This window comes from Lipotes vexillifer, unplaced genomic scaffold (genome assembly GCF_000442215.2).
Source record: "Lipotes vexillifer unplaced genomic scaffold, Lipotes_vexillifer_v1.1 scaffold1180, whole genome shotgun sequence".
NCBI classification, from domain to species: Eukaryota; Metazoa; Chordata; class Mammalia; order Artiodactyla; family Lipotidae; genus Lipotes; species Lipotes vexillifer.
The window spans coordinates 1077004-1095311 of NW_006771828.1; the positions used below are offsets into that span (position 1 = coordinate 1077004).

Sequence of the window (18308 nt, forward strand, 5' to 3'; positions counted from 1 at the left end):
GATAGCTAAAGAATGTAGGGTTGGACTTCTCTGGTGGTGCAGTGGTTAAGCATCCGCCTGCCGATGCAGCAGACACGGGTTCGAGCCCTGGTCCGGGAAGATCCCACATGCCACGGAGCAGCTAAGCCTGTGCACAACTGCTGAGCCTGCGCTCTAGAGCCCACGAACAGCAACTATCGAGCCCACATGCCACAACTATGAAGCCTGCGCGCCTAGAGCCCATGCTCCACAACAAGAGAAGCCACCGCAATGAGAAGCCCGTGCACCGCAACAAGGAGTAGCCCCCCCTGCTCACCACAACTAGAGAAAGCCTGCACGCAGCAACGAAGACCCAACACGGCCAAAAATAAATAAATAAATAAAATTATTTTTAAAAAAGAAAGAATGTAGGGTTTCTTTTTAAGGTGGTGAAATATACTAAAATTTCTTGTAGTGATGCTGCACTACTCCGTAAATACACTAGAAAGCATTGAGTTGTACACCTTAAACGGCTGAATTGTATGGTAGGTGAATGATATCTCAGTAAAGCTGTTACCAGAAAGAAAGGTTATAGGGAAATGGATATATATAAAAAAAATGAAACTGTAAAAATACTTTCAACATGTCATGACTATACTTTGAGAGTCAGCTTTCCACAAGCAGGAGATGATGATCAAATCAACATGCCTTATTATTTAATCACAGATGTTGTGAATAGACATGGGGGATAGAAAAGCATTTGTTTCTTCTAGTCTGGTAAGAATTAAAGAAAAAGTCAAAACTAATCTTCCTGCCTCAAAAAGAGTAGAGTAAACTGATGAGTTTCATATCCCAGCTGGGTTAGAGGAGGAAGCTGGCTCTTTATACTCTAAGCTTTTGTAGAATTTACGTCCTCTTGGAAGAACAGAGTAGGGACAGAGAACAGAGAGAGCAGGTTTTTATTTGAAGTCACTGTTTAAAAACAGATTTCTGTTAAAATATGGTGGGAGATGCAAGTATGTGGAGGGTGGAGAGAGATTGTTTTCTTGTTCTAGTCATTCTCTTCATTTATGGATTTTTCATCTGTTTACTAAATTTTCTATAGTCATCTTGTATTCCTTTTATTAATTTGTTATTTTATGATGAGAAAATAAGTCTATTTTTTCAGTTCTTTTATTCATCCACAAAAGTATGCCCTCTTCTAGATTAGATGGTCAGTTATAATCAACCATCATCCAAAAGCTTGATTTGGTTGATTGAGGACTGTTCGTTATCAAACTTTACTTCTCAGCTTCAGGAAGTTTGCAGCTTCTCACTAGTTATGTCTGTAAACTAGTTATATCTGTAAACCACTTTTAAGACAGCTTTCAGCCTTTCTTCTTTCACTGTTAATTGTTCCGAGGGATTCATATACTGTCTATCGTAAAATAATAGTAGGCAAAAAGGCTCTTTTGATTTAAACTATTCCATAATAAAGGTGAAAAGCTTTATAAGTATTAGTTATTCTTTTGGTATAATTTTAGACTTACTGTCAGAAAATGCACATTTTTTTTCCTGTGGCTTGAAAGTACTTAGTCAGAACTCCCCACCTTGGAGTGTGGACCAGAGAATAAGAGAAATGGGGATATAATGTCTCCTAAATCATGCTTATACGTATAACTTCATTATTTTGTTTTAAATCATGACTTGACAGGTAAATAATTGGTGTGTATACCTAAATATGCAAATTTATCATCTAGTCAATGTATTAGCGCTTTTAAAATGTATTTCTTTCTAAGCATTTACGAACTAGGAGTAAAAATTTTCTGGTAAGTAGTATGCTATTTCTATAGAGTAAGTATATAAACTCTATAATAATAGGAATTTTCTGATAAGTAATATCCTATTTCTATAGAGTAAGTATACAAACTCTATAATAATAGGAATTTTCTGCTACATTCTCACATTTTTTGCTTCAAAATGTAAGTTATGTCATTTCAGAGTATCAAACCATAGTTTTGAAACATATTAGAACATTTTAAATGCTTAGTATTTCACATCTATGTATAGTGATAGCAGCTTTTTTTTTTTTTTAACTAATACTATGGGAGAAATGTCATTTTGTTTCTCTTATAGCTTTATTGGACATTCGTTGGGCAATTTAATAATCCGTTCAGTGCTTACAAGGCCACGGTTTAAATATTACCTTGACAAACTTCATACCTTTCTATCACTCTCTGGACCTCACCTTGGTACGCTCTACAACAGCAGTGCTCTTGTTAATACAGGTAAGAAGTTTTATTGTCCAGTACAAAAATTATGGCGTGGAGAGAAGATTTAAATACAAATTTAATATTTTCTGGTGTTTATTTTAGAGCAGATTTGTCATGTACTTGGAATTTCATGAAACAAAAGATGTATCTATTTTTCTATTTTGTCATGAAATAAGCTGACAAAACTCATTTCAGAAAATGATGTCATATTGAGATTTGTCAAGTCACAAGAGGATTTTTTCCCTTTTTATTGCTAAACTGTTTAAATATTTTCAGTAAATGTTAGTCTTATAAACAGGCTATTTTGTTGTTCCATTAGTTGAGCAGATAACAAGTATCTATGCTTAATACATTTTAAAGTTATAAAATATTTTATATAGAACATTAACTGTGATTTTGGTTTGATAGTGATAAAGGGATATTATGAGAAAATAAATTCTAAACTTAAAAGAAATTAAAGTAAAACTTAAGACCCCAATTTTGATTAGAATAAATATGCTCATTAAGAAGGATCTGATACTTGATTTGCCCTTTATTTGGCTTTGTTTTTCCCTTAGAATTTTAAAATGGCTTTTATAATTTAGTCAATTGGTTCCCATTGTAAGAATTAGATTTCATTCTGACTTTTTTTCATTGAGCCTTGAAACTTATTTCCATTTTCTCTTCTACTTCTTTCATTGACAAATAAACCATACCATTTTCCTTTGTATCCCATTTCAAATGGTGGTATTCAAAATCTAGCTAGTTGTAGATTTTTACAGTTTCAAAAAGAGGGCTTGAGAAAAATGAAATCCATAAATAATACAAAATAGAACCCAGTATGAATCGGATGCAGTACTTTGAATTTCTTTCTTTTGAATTTCTTTCTTCACTAAACTTTTCCCCAGGTAGACTTTCAGTTGGCAGCTTTAATCAGTTAAAGGGTTTTTTCCCTATTTTCCTCCCCTGTTCACCTCAGTAATAGAATCAACAAAAGTAGAAATGAGTAGTCTACAATCTTGAAAACCAGCTCCAGAGTGATTGAGGTTTCACTTAAGGGGAAGATGCACTTAAATACGGGTAACTGGTAATATAAAGAAATACAATTAAATATGACACTGAAATTATATTCAGCTATTACTAGAAAACATTATCCAGTTGCTCATCCTTAGAGTTGATCCTTATCCAGTTAGTCTCCCATGACTAACCTGTGATTGTCTGTAAAGGCGCCATGCTCAGGCATGTGGATCTACTATTGTGTTTAAAGTTTACTCCCCCTCTGCTTCATTATAATTTGAACAAGTATATCTAAAGGTGTAATTTTCCCAAATGTGTTCCTCATAGACCATTACCTATTTCATTACCTAATGAAGTAGAAATAAATAACAAGCCCTCTGTCAACCACCGTTAACCCATCATTAACCTCTGTGTGTCTGTGTGTTTATATTTGTTATCAGAAAATGGAAATATTTTGCAAATATATTTTTTATTCGCCAACAAAATGCTAATTTGGGAGATATATTTTGAAGTGAAATATATATATTAGAATGAATAACGTTGGCATATGGTACTATGTATTTCCGGTTTATAACTCTCACATATCACACACCATTTATAACTCTCTAGGTCTGTGGTTTATGCAGAAATGGAAAAAATCAGGTTCTCTTTTGCAACTGACATGTCGAGATCATTCAGACCCTCGCCAGACTTTCTTATACAAGCTTAGTAATAAAGCCGGTAAGTATATAGAAACAGTTTTGAAAACACTCACTTGAAAACCTTTTTTAAAATAAACCTTTGGGCTTCCCTGGTGGCGCAGTGGTTGAGAGTCTGCCTGCTGATGCAGGGGACACGGGTTCGTGCCCCAGTCTGGGAAGATCCCACATGCCGCAGAGCGGCTGGGCCCGTGAGCCATGGCCGCTGAGCCTGCGCATCTGGAGCCTGTGCTCTGCAACGGGAGAGGCCACAGCAGTGAGAGGCCCGCGTACCACAAAAAAAATAATAATAATAATAATAAGTAAATAAATAAACCTTTAACGAATCAGGGAGAGGCCACAACAGTGAGAGGCCCGCGTACCACAAAAAAAAAATAATAATAATAATAAGTAAATAAATAAACCTTTAACGAATCAATTATCAACATGTCTTTCTGGTGATTAAAAAACTATCAGTTGGTTGTTATTTCTTAATAGTGAAATAGACTCACAGTTAAAACTAAGCAATTGATAGCATGTTTTAATTTTTTTTACATGATTGTATTTATTTTTTGTGAGCTGCACAGCTACTTTGAAGTTATCCTAAAAATTTTGGCCTTTATAATTCATACCAGGTATAAGTTAAGTTTTTGAACTAGGCCTCTGCATGTCCTAGCCCTCCTGTCCTTCTAGCTGCCCCCAACCCCAGTCCTCAGCCTTTGTTTTAAACTGCCACATTTTTTTTTTTACTTTCCTATTATAAGCATTTCTGGAAAATGTCAGAAACGAAACCATTAATAGTTATTCCTTCTTCAGATTCTCACCACTGGATGGATCTTGTTACTCATCTCTCATTAACCAGTTATTAAATGTATTCCCCATCTTGCATGTGTATTCTAAGCTTTTACTCCCGGAAGTCCCCAGCTGGTCCTTGGCCATTCATTCTCACGCTCTGTAAGTGACCTCGCCTGTGACATTTCCTCTCTCCTGGACTCATCCTCGCACTCACAGATTCCCGGCACATTCTTTCCACTGTGTCCTTTGAGGTCTCCGCTTGAGGAGAAGAGACTGCCCTTATCTGTACCTTCCTCAAAGAATGTGATCGCCACTTTGTGCTGAAAGTGGAGCCATAACTGAAAGCCTACTATTCCCCAGCCCGCCCCCGCCTGCCCACTCCCCCGGCTGTGGAGCAGAGGGTGGCACACTTTTTTGCTAAAGGGCTGGATAGTAAACATTTTGGCTTGTGGGCCATAGGATCTCAGTTGTAACCACTCAACGTACCACTGTAGCCCAAACACAGCTATAGACAACACATGAGCTAGTGAGTGTGGCTGCATTTCAAAAAAAACTTTACCAAAAAAAAAAAGGCAGCAGTCCAGACCACACAGGCCTGCCATAGAAGCAGCTGGATTTCTTGATTCCTCGGTTACTGAGGCCTACCTAGAGTGGGAGCCCGTCCTCTTGCTTTCCATCCCTCCCAGTTGTGACTTCTCCACCACCATGTGAAACTGCTTCTTTGAGCCTCAGCCTTCTCATCATCTTCAGTATAATGCTCTCCTGAGCCCTCCTTGCATCTTCAGTGAGAACTTTGACAAGAGTTCATTGACAAATATTTATTACACAGTTATGCTTAGGAAAAGATATATTTATTTTTTTAATTGTATGATTTTCTTTTTTTTAATTTATTTTATTTATTTTACTTTTGGCTGCATTGGATCTTCGTTGCCGCTTGCAGGCTTTCTCTAGTTGTGCGAGCGGGGGCTACTCTTTGTTGCGGTGCCTGGGCTTCTCATTGCAGTGGCTTCTCTTGTTGTGGAGCACAGGCTCTAGGCGTACGGGCTTCAGTAGTTGTGGCACATGGGCTCAGTAGTTGTGGCACGTGGGCTCAGTCATTGTGGCTCGTGGGCTCTAGAGCGCAGGCTCAGTAGTTGCGGCTCATGGGCTTAGTTGCTCTGCGGCATGTGGGATCTTCCCGGACCAGGGCTCGAACCCATGTCCCCTGCATTGGCAGGCAGATTCTTAACCACTGCGCCACCAGGGAAGCCCGGAAAAGATATTTTTCTTGAACTTTAATATACTTAATCCTGGCATCATTTTTGGTAATTTGATGAGCCAACCCTTTAGATGATTCACCAAGCATTACAGAGCCTTTCTCAACTCTGGTAATCTTCTCTTCCACTCCACTGTGAACCCTTACCCATGGCTACACTCCACCCAGAAATTTCAACCAATATTCCACTCTGTCACTGTTAACAGCCTGTCCTTTCTCTCTCACTCCCTTATTCTCGCCTGCTTTCTAGACTCATTTAAGATCCCTACTCCATCTTCCTAAGATGACCCTGTGCCTCAGGGTTTCATCCCCTTCCTGACCCGTCTCAGACTCTGAATTATCACTTGCATCATTCATACAGTGTCACCCTTTGCTTTCTATCATAGCCAACTAGCAAACCTGTACTACCGCTTCTTCACCCAGCCTGTTGAGCCCTGCCACAAAGGACACACAGACGTGCACATCACTACTGCTGTAGATCCGTGGCTTACCTGTCTGGTTATCTCTTAGCAGCTTTCTACTCATTCCCTTCAAAGTTTCTCACCTCTATTCCTCAGACTTAAACTACCACTGCTGCCTGCACTTCCACAAATGGCTCTGTTTCCTGTTCTATCTGTGAAAGTCAAGGCCGTCAAGCAAGGACTTTCCTACTTCCTTCTGTTGGCCTACAAGCATTAGCATACCTAGACCTGTGTGTGCAGCTGCCTACAGAGTATATTCACTTAGATGTCTCATGGGTGCCTCCCGTGCAGTGTGCTTAGACACCTCCTGTTTTCCCTCAGATTGGCTTCTCTGCATCTACCCAGGCAGAAACTTAGCAGTCGTTCTTGACTTCTCTTTCTCCCTTTCCCACATCTGCTGAGTTACCGATCCCTGCGACGTCCAGCCTGCTTGGCAGCTGGTGGAGCCTCCCTTTCCTTCCTGTGTGACTGCCTTCGTCCAGCCTCCATCACCTTCACTTAGATGATCGCTGTGGCCTCCAAACTGTTTACCCTGCCTCCTGTATGCCCCCCTTCTCCTCTGTCTCACTTCCTCATTGGATGAAATGATTTTCTAAAAATTAAATCAGACCATATTGGTCCTGTTCAAAAATCCTCCAGAGTACCTTCTAGTTCTCAGGATGACGTGTAGAGTCCGTGGCTTAGGGCATCAAATCTGTATAATCTGGCTCCTCGTTCTTTCATGTGCTCTGTATCCTCCTCTTTGCACACGGGCATCCTTTGCTATAGTCACATCTCATGTGTTTGTGCTTCCTTGCCTTCACCATGCTTCTTCTGCCACCATTCCTCCCCGTGCGTTTGCCCATCTTTGTAGCACTGATTCTCTTAATCTTCTAAAATTACACTGCAGCACCACCTGCTCTCCGGAGCTTTCCTTGATACCCTATCTGATTCGGTGCGCCTCTGCTGGCAGAGTAGCAGCCCATGCCTTCATGTCCCAAATCTCATGTCTCAGGACTGACCGCAGTAATGAATTCCGCTCCTCATTTGCCTGCTACGTATCTGTGCTTACATTTCAAACTAAATGTGTCTAAAATTGACAGTTTCTTCTTTTGCTGCCTCTTTTTTTGACCTTTTCTAAATGTTATTCTGTCCTCTAGATTACTTGGTTTGTAACACCTCAGTGTCATCCTCGATTGACCCCACTTCTTTTCTTTGCATACCACATCCCAAGATTGTTAATGTCATCTCTGAACTGCTGTAACATTATATATGAACCTCTTTTATCATAGTCATTATAGCTTATCTCATGTCAGTCATTTATATGTATCTCAGCCTTTTTTCCTTAAGTGGGATCTGTCATGACAACCCTTTCCCCCCCCCCCCCCACATACCCTCAGCATTTACAGTAGTTCATCCTAGTAGGCGTTCGCTGTCAACCCACTGAATCAACGAGTGATCTTTTCAATATTATGTTCGGTATCCAAAAGCAGGTCAAATATTGTACAGTAAGCTGAAAATCAAACCCATGTATTTGGTGAAGGCTGAAGTAGCTTGAACTTGTAAACTCAAGCCCTGGCCTTTTAAACCCATTTTTCATCTTCATTCCTCTCACCATGTCTTCCATCCTGCTCTTGAAACATTTGATACGAACACTAGACAGATTTAGTCATTGAATACAGCCCACTTCATTTGAGTCTTGTTTTAACCTTTTCAAGATTCTGCCTTAAATACTGCTGTCAATATGAGAAAGAGAATTGGGAATGGTTATTTCATGTGTCGCCTGTTATTAGAATCAGTGAAAGAAAAGTTCTTTTGTAGGTGGAGTTTTGTGATTTTGTTTCTAAGGGTAAAAAGTAACAACAGTAAGGTATTTACAGTACACAGAAATACATACTTGATTCACAAAACCACAAGATATTCCTACAAAATCAAATACATCACATAGTTCTCATGTGAGAAAAACTTACCCTGACTAGAACCATTACGTGTAGCTATGTGTATACATTGTGAGTAGCCATGGAGTTCGTACTGCTGCTGCTGACAGGATAGGAAATGTATGAAAGGCAAAGCTGAATGTAAGTACTCCCTGGGGCCTGTGTATTTACACTGCATTTTCCAAAGTGAGATTTAATTAGCAGTAGTGCTAATAGCAACATAAGAAAATAAAAACACTAAAGAAAGCATAACTATAAAATTTTACTGTAAAAATTCTGTAATTCATGGCATTTCCCAACTGACTGAACAGATACTTGTATCACTAAGTTTATAATTATTAGTCGATATGAGTAGGTCTTTTGTACTTGAGTTATTTTTTAAGGATTAGTTAAAACTTTTCCTTACAAGTTATTAATTTATTATTTGCCTTTTAATGCGTGGCAGGACTTTCATCTCCCCCCGCCCCAGGTTGTACCAGTGTAGCACTGTTTAAGAGACAAACTTTGAAGGCACACATAGATACTAGTTTTAGCTGAAACACTGACAAAGGTTACTTCATCTAAATATTAAGTAATTCTGTTTCTTCATTGGTAAAATGGGAATAATAGTATCTTCCTCACAAGACCATTAAAGGTTGGATGAGATAATTCATGTAAAATGATTATGGTCTGAATAGCACGAAACTCAGTAAATATTAGTTGGTAAAAATAGCTCTAAATGAAGAGGTGCCTGAACTAAAATATTATTAGTATTATAGATTATAGAAATTTGCTCTCACATTAACATCATAAATCTATTTTAGGAGATTTTTTTTAGCAGAACTGTCAATATTACTAGCTATAAAAATTGTTCAAATGACTTATTAAAATTGTTTTTGTGTTTTAAGATTTCTACTTGTAGCTAGAAATGAATTTATTAGTATACACCTGAATTGAATTAGTATTATTATGGAACATAGTGTGAAAGCATACTATGTTTTCTAATAATAACTAGTACATTAAATAATACTAAAATATAGAAATAAATAATAGCCAACACACAAGGCACATACCGTATTCCAGGTGCCACCCAAGCATGTCACACATGTGGGTGTGTTTAACCTTATGAAGTAGGAACCCCATTACCCCACTTTGCGTGTGAGGACACAGATGCCCAGAGTGGCCAGACGCCGCCTCAGCCCAGAAGCTGGTACCACAGCCATCATGCGTGGTCAGACCAGGTCGTGTTAAGCCAGTGACGTATACTTTCAAGAACTTGAGAAGGTTATCCTAATTGTAGTTTAAAATGTTAACAAATATTCATTAATTGATTTTAAAATTATAATATTGTCATGGGAGTTGGAACAGGTCTCTCTGAGCTATGTTTTTTCCTTTTTTTTTTATCATCTAAAGAATTATGAGAAATGAGTAGTCAATTCCTAGGAAACTGCTACACCTCTATATATACATAAAATTCTTTATCCACAAAGTAGAAATATATGGGTTCACATCAGAAACATAAGTAAATAAAACAGGAAAACATAGAGCAGTGTTTACTTAACCAATTTACGTAGCCAGTATGCTATTCTCAGGTATTTTTAAACAATCAAGAGCCCTAGAGATAACTGTTCTTTTTTATTTTACTCTGCTAAAGCTATAAAGGTATTTTTAAACAACCAAGAGCCCTAGAGATAACTTCTTTTTTATTTTACTCTGCTAAAGCTATAAAATCTTTGGTGCCCTGATCCAATTATTGCTTCTGTTTCTTCTGAATGGCCAATGTCCTATTCTTTTGAGAACGCGTAGAATCACCTGTCTAAAGCAAAATCCAGCCTTCTACCCTCTTCCCTTGTTTATTTAAGCAAAGCCTCCCCTGTGGGTCTTCATTTTGAAACAGTCTTTTTCTCTGCAACATATCATTGGTTAATAACGTTCCTTAATTGAAAGCTATTCATTACTTTAAAATTAAGGAAGCATTTAAAAGCCTAAAATAATTTGAGTGATTTCTAAAGCAATTAAGAAATGTTATCTTTTTGTAAAAATCAGGTATTTATTAAGTGTGAATTGCCTTTGTTGTTTTGTGAACACAATAGATATTGTAGAGGCTACAGAAATGTTATGTTTAAAAGGAAATTATCTTTTTGGTTTAAGGCATTACAATTATAAACAATGATTAAATTTTTAAAAATTTTTATTGCAGTCTAGTTGATTTACAGTGTTGTGTTAGTTTCAGGTGTACACCAAAGTGAATCAGATATACATATACATATATCCACTCTTTTTTAGATTCTTTTCCCATATAGGCCACTACAGAGTATTGAGTAGAGTCCCCTGTGCTATACAGTAGGTCCTTGTTAGTTACCTATTTTATACATAGTAGTGTGTATATGTCAATCCCAATCTTCCAATTTATTCCTCCTCCCCTTTCCCCCCAGTAACCGTAAGTTTGTTTTCTACATCTGTAACTCTGTTTCTGCTTTGTAGATAAGTTCATTTGTACCCTTTTTTTAGATGCCACATATAAGCAATATCATATGATAACAATGATTAAATTTTATAGCAGCTTTTAACTAAAAAATCTATGGCATCCTACATATTGCTGACAGAATATATCAATAATTTACACAATATAGTCGCAGCATACTAGCTTGTCCTCATTGAATACCAAGAGAAAGAAAGATGAAGGAACCTAGAGCAATGTGGAAGGTAAACAGTATACTGTATCTAGATGAGGTGACAACAGTGCTGAGTAGTCAAGATTACATAGAGAGAAGGCTCAGGGGCTCTCCTGTATTCCTTGGTGAGGGCTCAAAAAGAGCCAAAGAACAATCTACCCATTGTTGGAATTTCAAGAACAAAGTATCCTTATTTTAAGATCTTCCTAAAAACATCTGCTTAGAATCTCTTTACCAGCTGCTGAAATCTGACAAATAAAATATAACAATTAAAGAAGTCTCCTGTTGTGCTACTATGGTACAAGATAATCTTTTCTTCCAGCAGATTACAGAGGTGTTTAATAATAGGTATCACTTGATTTGTAATTAACATTTGTATTTTGTTTCTGAAAGTGTAGGAAAGCATCAGCAGCAGCTTACATTATTTTAGGAAGCAAATTCTTTCAAATGTATTTAAAATAAATGAGTAAAAATGAGAATAGTTTAATATTGAGTAGACTATGTCCATTTAGAAAGCACAGGGTTTCTTAGCCTCAGCACTTTGACATTCTGGGCTGGATATTCTTTGTTGTCAGGATCTGTCCTGTGCGTTGTAGGATATTTAGCAGCATCCCTGGCCTCTACCCGCCTAATGCCAGTAGAGCACACACCCGTCAGCACCTCACATGCCCCACCCCCTGCTTGTGAGAAACAGCGTTGTCTCCAGACACTGCTAAATGTTCCCTGGAGTGCAAAGCCACCAGTTCAGAACTGCTATTTTTGCCAATTCCAGAAAGTAACCAGAGATGAGTCAACACGAATTGCTTTAAAACTCACTAAATTTTTCAGAAAAAAAATGAGCAGCCAAAAATATCAGGAAGACTGAGATAATGAAGGTGAAAGTTACCATTAGAGTTCATTCATATGTAAACCGTGTAATTGTGCAGTCCAGAAAAATACTGAACATTTACTTTAATCTTTTTCTTAGCAATCCTGAAAAATAACTAAAATATTTAGAAACTTTTCCAGTTAAACTGTCTCATTCTATAGATGGGGAAATCGTGTTACTTTCCCAAGTTACAGATAACTTTTCAACCGAGAATGAGTCGCCTTGGGCTGAGTGAAGTGCTACCCCAAGGGCCAGTGGACGAGACCATCTCTGAGCAGGTAGAATCAGTGCAGGTGCAGAGAGGATGAACCTACAGTACAAGGCTCCCCCAAATACACACCGCAGACGTTGTCATCGGCTGGACTTCAGCTCCGATGAAGTGCTGCCATGATTCCCACCAGCACTGCGCCTCGGGGGCTACCATGTTTCTCTTTGAGTTTCTGCCCTCTCCAGCCAGCACTGCTACACAGGAATGGAAACCAGAAGACTCAAAAAAGGGTCAGGTTCTGTTTAACTTGGTTCTTGGCTAATACAAAAAGCAAACCTTCCATACAGAAGCACAGTACTAGGAATGATACATTGTTGTTGAAAAAGTATTATTAAAATAATTACTAAGTTTAAAATGCATTTTTAAAGTACAGTGCTATCTTGGGAATCACGTTTAAAAATATGACAATATCTTGTATCTATGTCAGTGTCACAATCTGATTGTATCTATTTTATCATCATGGAATCTGAGAGTTAAAGGGTTTCTTGGACATCCCCTCCTCTCCCTTTGTTGGTTTGCGTGCTTCCTCTCCACTGAGCTGCCTGAACCTGGGGAGACATGGGTACTCCTCTCCAGGGTCTTGGTCTAAAGCAGTGATTCTCAGCCTGAGTGCCACTTCTCTGTAGAAGCACAACAGAATCTCCGCGAAGAGCAATTATTTTGAAAAGTATATTTAATTTTTAAGGCTATTACTCTTATAATGTAAACTATAGAAATAGAGCAGTGCTGAGAAATGGGGGGGCGGGGAAGTAATTGGAGGGGAGAATAAAGCCCAAGGACAGATTCATTGAGGGATTGATTTTTTTTTAAGACGGGACGTATAATACTGTAATATTTTCCATCCTGATAAGAATGATCCATCCAGAAGAGAAAATTGTTGATGCGAGAGAAGGATGGGACAGCAACTAGAGGCATGCCCTTAAGCAGACAGGAAGGAGGAGTGGGACCTAGTGCACTACTGAAAGGGCCGGCCTGAGGCAGGGGTGGGCAGAGCGAGAAGGTACAGATGCGGGAGGTGGGTTTTGTGTTAAGGTAGAGTCTGCGGAAGCCCCTTCCGACGCTTCCGTGTGCCCAGTGAGACAGGAAGGCCATAAGGTAAGACACAGGGGGACATAGAAGATGCTGGTGGTTTCCGGAGAAGTACAGAGGTGACCATTACTGAGCAAGGCTGCCACCGGCTGTGCAGTGTCATTCCTGTCGATGTGATGGGAGTGATGCCCCCCGGAGATGTGCAGTGTGGTCGTCTTTATGGAGGACACACATACACACCTTTTAGGTAAAAGAAAGAGCCAACTGTGCTGTTACATGGCTGGTTTCATGCAGTTCGGGATAAAATTTCATTTAACAGCATCATACTTAGAGATTCAGAAAGTGCAGTACCTAAAATAACTGGGTTAGAAGTGAAGTACCACACGACCGTGGCTTTCACATTTTTGGCTTGTTTACCCTCAAAAGAATTTTGGAAAAGTTTGTATCCCCTTGTATAATTTGATGGTGACACCTAAAACTGTTTTCTATAATTTTAAATAGTTGCAAAGGATATATTTTCTGGCATATGAGATAGTATATTTTTACTATATTCAGCTGGAGTCACAGACTTAGCTCATTTAATTTATGGAAAATATGTGCCCTAAAATCTAACTGGCACAGCCATTTCTTATTGTCAAACAGTCGGTAACATCAAACTTACTTTTTGGAAGAGGAAGACTTAGTTCATATTTTGCTTGGTTCTCCCAGAGATTTTATACCCCAGGGCCATATACCATAAGAAGATCTGAAATAGATTGGAGAAATGTCTTTCTCTTGTAAAGTAGGAGAAGGAAAAGTCATTTGTAGAAAAGTGCTCATATAAAGTTGGGATCTGGAAATCAATTTTCTTAAAGCTGTAAATGCCCATCTACACCATGGAGAGTCTTAAATTACCCCTGGGGGTAAGTGTATACCAGTTCACAGACCTCTGCTCTAGGACACACAGACGTTTCCCAAAGTAGCACCAATGAAGACTGTCATCAAGTGATGCCAAAAGGGGATGACTTTGTCTCATGAAATGTGAAAATGAAGGGGAAAAAAATCAATTTTTCTTAATCTTTCTAAAATATTTTAAACATGTTTGTTCAACTGAGTTAATTCCTGTTATAGACATTCTCTTATTTCACTTATATCTCTAGAATTTTATATATTCAAGTGGCCACAAAGTAGTATCTTCTCATTGGGAAAAGGGGGGATACCTTATATTTGACACAGAGGGTATATACTGTTTCACCTGGCTATGTGTCAGTCTAAGCTCTTCCCATCATTAGGATCCTTAAGTTCCAGGGAAGACAGGGATCTTCTACAAAGGCTTCCTATATTCTGGATTCACAGTAGTCCCCACAATTGGCCTGTCTCTAAGAGTCTGAATTTCAGTGCACATAGAGTATCAAAGTTTTATTCTGGAACATTCCAGAACAAAATTCTCTGTACTGCACACCCAATTCTAATGTGTCACCATTATTGATTTGTATCTTATTTAATTATCATATAAAATTTTGATTTTGTATATACTAGTCTGAGCCAAATAGTACATTACTGTAATTAGAACATTATTGGTATTAAAGAGGTCAAGAATGTGGTTTTAGTACTTAAATGAGTTATTTAGCAAAGTACCTCAAGGACACAAGTCCTAAATTCACGTAGTTTACTGAAAAATTTTAAAAAAAATAAAATAGACCTGACAAGTCTGTTGGATGGATCACAAAAAATCGTTATTTTTATTGGAAAAATCAAAGTGTTTATCCTCTTGACAGCATGCTTAAATAAGGAGAAAATATAAGTAATATTAGGCAACAGTCAAATGAAAACTTAAAGTAAAAAGTCAGCTTTAAAGGATTTAAATAGGGTGTTTTGTTTGTTTTTATGGAAGAATATATGTTTCTTTGGGGAATAATCCTAAATATTGATGAATATCCTTTGGAAAGTAAAAGTGTCATGAAACACTTGTTATAGAATTTTAGCCAACCATATCCAGTCTCCCCCTAACCCCCAAGACCACAATCCTTGCTCTCACTCAGTGCAAACACACATTTCTCATATCAGCCCATAAACTACATATAAGCAAGCTGGGGATTTTGGTAGAGAATGTATAGAAATTTGGAGAAAGAATTCATCAGTTATTTAAAAAGGCATAAACTTAGTACTACCAAGGAAATAAAGTTTATGGCCACTTAATATGATGCTAATAAGTTATTTCAAATCTAATTAATTATTGCACTGTAACTCAGTATTTTTTCTTCACAGGGCTTCACTATTTCAAAAATGTTGTACTAGTGGGCTCTCTGCAGGATCGCTATGTTCCTTATCATTCTGCCCGCATTGAAATGTGCAAGACAGCTTTAAAGGACAAACAGTCAGGTAACAAAGTATATTAGAAGTATTTCAAAGAGCTACGTCTACACATGAGTTTCTCCCAAAGTTTTCTTGCAGTTGTCTTCTCCCTTCTTTTTGTTGTCCTCTCTTCCCTTCGACTTCCTTTTACACCTGCTGATAGTAACAGCTATCCTTCCTCCATTTTCCTTCCTTTCTTTTCTTTTGCTGTGTAAGATGTTTTGGCCAATGGCACAGTAGTTGTTCTTTTGAAATCTTTTTTTCTTCTAATTACCAATGCTTCTTCATTTTATTGCCTCAAAAGTAATCCATGCTTTAATTTCCTCCGGATTATTGGAATTGGTGGTTGCAGTAATGGTCATGCTGCATGTTCGGCTGTACTTTACTTTTAGTCAAAGATGGCAGCGAGCAGACTCATCAAGAAATGAAAGAGGAATAGTACAATGTCTGACGCCACAAAAATACAAGTATCATAAGAGATTACTAGTCATCAGTTCCCATATGTAATGCAAGGAAATGTAGACAACCAGGTTCCTGGGCAGGCTGTTCCGGCTGGATTCCCAGGGTATCCCACTTTCAGCCCACTGCAGACGCTGTGGTGGCAACAGATGTATACGCATCAGTATTATATGCAATATCAAGCTGCAGTTTCAGCTGAGGCAACATCAAATGCCAACGCAGACCAGCCTGCTACTTCACAGCCTCTAAATGTGGCACATGTTCCTGGAGAAGAACCCTCACCAGCTCCAAACCTAGTGACCCAAGAAAGTCGACCCATGGATGAGAATGTTCAGGTGAATGCACAGGGAAGTCCAGTGCTAAACGAAGAAGACTTCAGTCGAGACTGGCTAGACTGGATGTACACGTTCTCACGAGCTGCCGTTCTCCCTAGCATTGTGTACTTCTATTCCTCTTTTAGTCGGTTTATCATGGTCATGGGAGCCATGCTACTGTTTTACACCGAGCTGGATGGTTTCCTTTTAGGCAAGAAGGAGGTCAGCAACAGGCTCCCAACAATAATGGCGAAGTCAACAATGATGTGCCGAATGCAAACAATCTAGAACTTGAAGCAATGGGGCGTCTTATGGATGATGGGCTTGAAGATGAGAGTGGAGAAGATGCAGGTGAAGATGCCAGTGCAATTCAAAGGCCTGGATTAATGGCAGCAGCTTGGTCTTTTATCACCACCTTCTTTACTTCACGAATACTAGAGGGGCCTCCCCAGGTTGCCAATTAGACCTGAAAAATTGTGCCAGCTGCAAAGGAGGGTCTGAATTTAGGAAAGTGTTTTAAATAACAGTGCAGTTCCAAAACATTGTTTACTTTATTTTCATCATCATGTATAGAGGTGTTTTTTTTCCTTAAAGGTTCTCATGCATATGAATATTTTAAGCACAAATGGACTACTAAATGTGTGATTTTTTTTTTAAGATCTTAACAGAAATAGCATAATAATATTGGTCTTCCAGGTTTTATTAATTTCAATTATGTGTATTATACTAAGACAGACCTGTTTGTGTGTCTTCTTTAAAGAGCTGCTTCACGTATAAATGTCTATGGCTAAAATCTCAGCCCTTCAATGTATAATTTGAATAAATATATCTATTTTCTGTGAATTATCCTGAGAGTTTTAAACAGAATGACCTCATAGTTTTTAACAAAGAATATTATTTACCTAAAATATGCTAGTAGCATCTTGCCCAGCCAAAAAGCAATAAACTTCTCAATAATCTTAATTTTGACATTTGAATAAATGGAAACTTTCTATTTTAAGGGCATGTATCCCATCAATTGGAATTAGTACCTTAAAAAAAAAAGGCAGCTCTTCAATGGAATTAATAGTGATATAAAATGTTTGATATAGGCAGTACTTTTATAAAATAAGATTCTGGAAATTGCTCCCTGTAATTTTTTAAAATAAAAGGTCAATTATGAAAAAAAAAAACACACCAATCAAATGGACAACCTAGAAGAAATTAATACATTTCTAGAAATGTAAAATCTCCAAAGACTGAATCAGGAAGAAATAGAAAATATGAACATATGATTACCAGTAATGAAATTTAATCAGAAAAAAAAAAAAACCCTCCCAACAAACAACAGTGCAGGACCACACAGATTCACTGGTGAATTCTACCAAAAATTTGAAGAGAGATAACAACTATCCTCAAACTATTCTAAAAAATTGAAGATGAAGAAAGACTTACATTATTCTACAATGCCAGCATCACCCTGATACCAAAACCAAGCAAAGGCACCACAAAAAAAGAAAATTATAAGCCAGTATCATTGATGAACATAGAAGCAAAAATCCTCAACAAAATATTAGCAAACCAAATTCAACAACGCATTAAAGGGATCATACACCAAAAGTGGGATTTATCCCAGGGATGCAAGGATGGTTCAGTATCTGCAAATCAGTTGATGTGATACAACACACTAACAAAACAAAGGATAAAAATCACATGATCATCTCAATAGATGCTGAAAGGGACTTCCCAGGTGGTCCAGTGGCTAAGATTCCACACTCCGAATGCAGGGGACCTGGATTTGATCCCTGGTGAGGGAACTAGATCCCACATGGCCGCAACTAAGAGTTTGCATGCTGCAACTAAAGATCCCACATGCTGCAACTGAAGATCACACATGCCATAACTAAGACCCAGCACAGCCCAATAAATAGAAATAAATTTTTTTAAAAAACAGATGCCGAGGGCTTCCCTGGTGGCGCAGTGGTTGAGAGTCCGCCTGCCAATGCCGGGGACATGGGTTCTTGCCCTGGTCCGGAAAGATCCCACATGCTGCGGAGCGGCTAAGCCCCTGAGCCATGGCCGCTGAGCCTGCG

At 38.2% G+C, this 18308-nt stretch overlaps 1 protein-coding gene and 1 pseudogene across 1 annotated transcript in view; both read left to right on the plus strand.

Annotated features, from left to right (window-relative positions):
- FAM135A (family with sequence similarity 135 member A) overlaps positions 1-18308 on the plus strand; it is a 102218-nt gene that overhangs the window by 80187 nt on the left and 3723 nt on the right. The window contains exons 17-19 of the mRNA XM_007447209.1: positions 2074-2225; positions 3816-3926; positions 15377-15490. Of these exons, the coding sequence (XP_007447271.1) occupies positions 2074-2225; positions 3816-3926; positions 15377-15490 (377 nt within the window). The remainder of the gene's footprint in view (positions 1-2073; positions 2226-3815; positions 3927-15376; positions 15491-18308) is intronic.
- On the plus strand, positions 15955-16700 carry LOC103089825 (homocysteine-responsive endoplasmic reticulum-resident ubiquitin-like domain member 2 protein pseudogene; annotated as a pseudogene).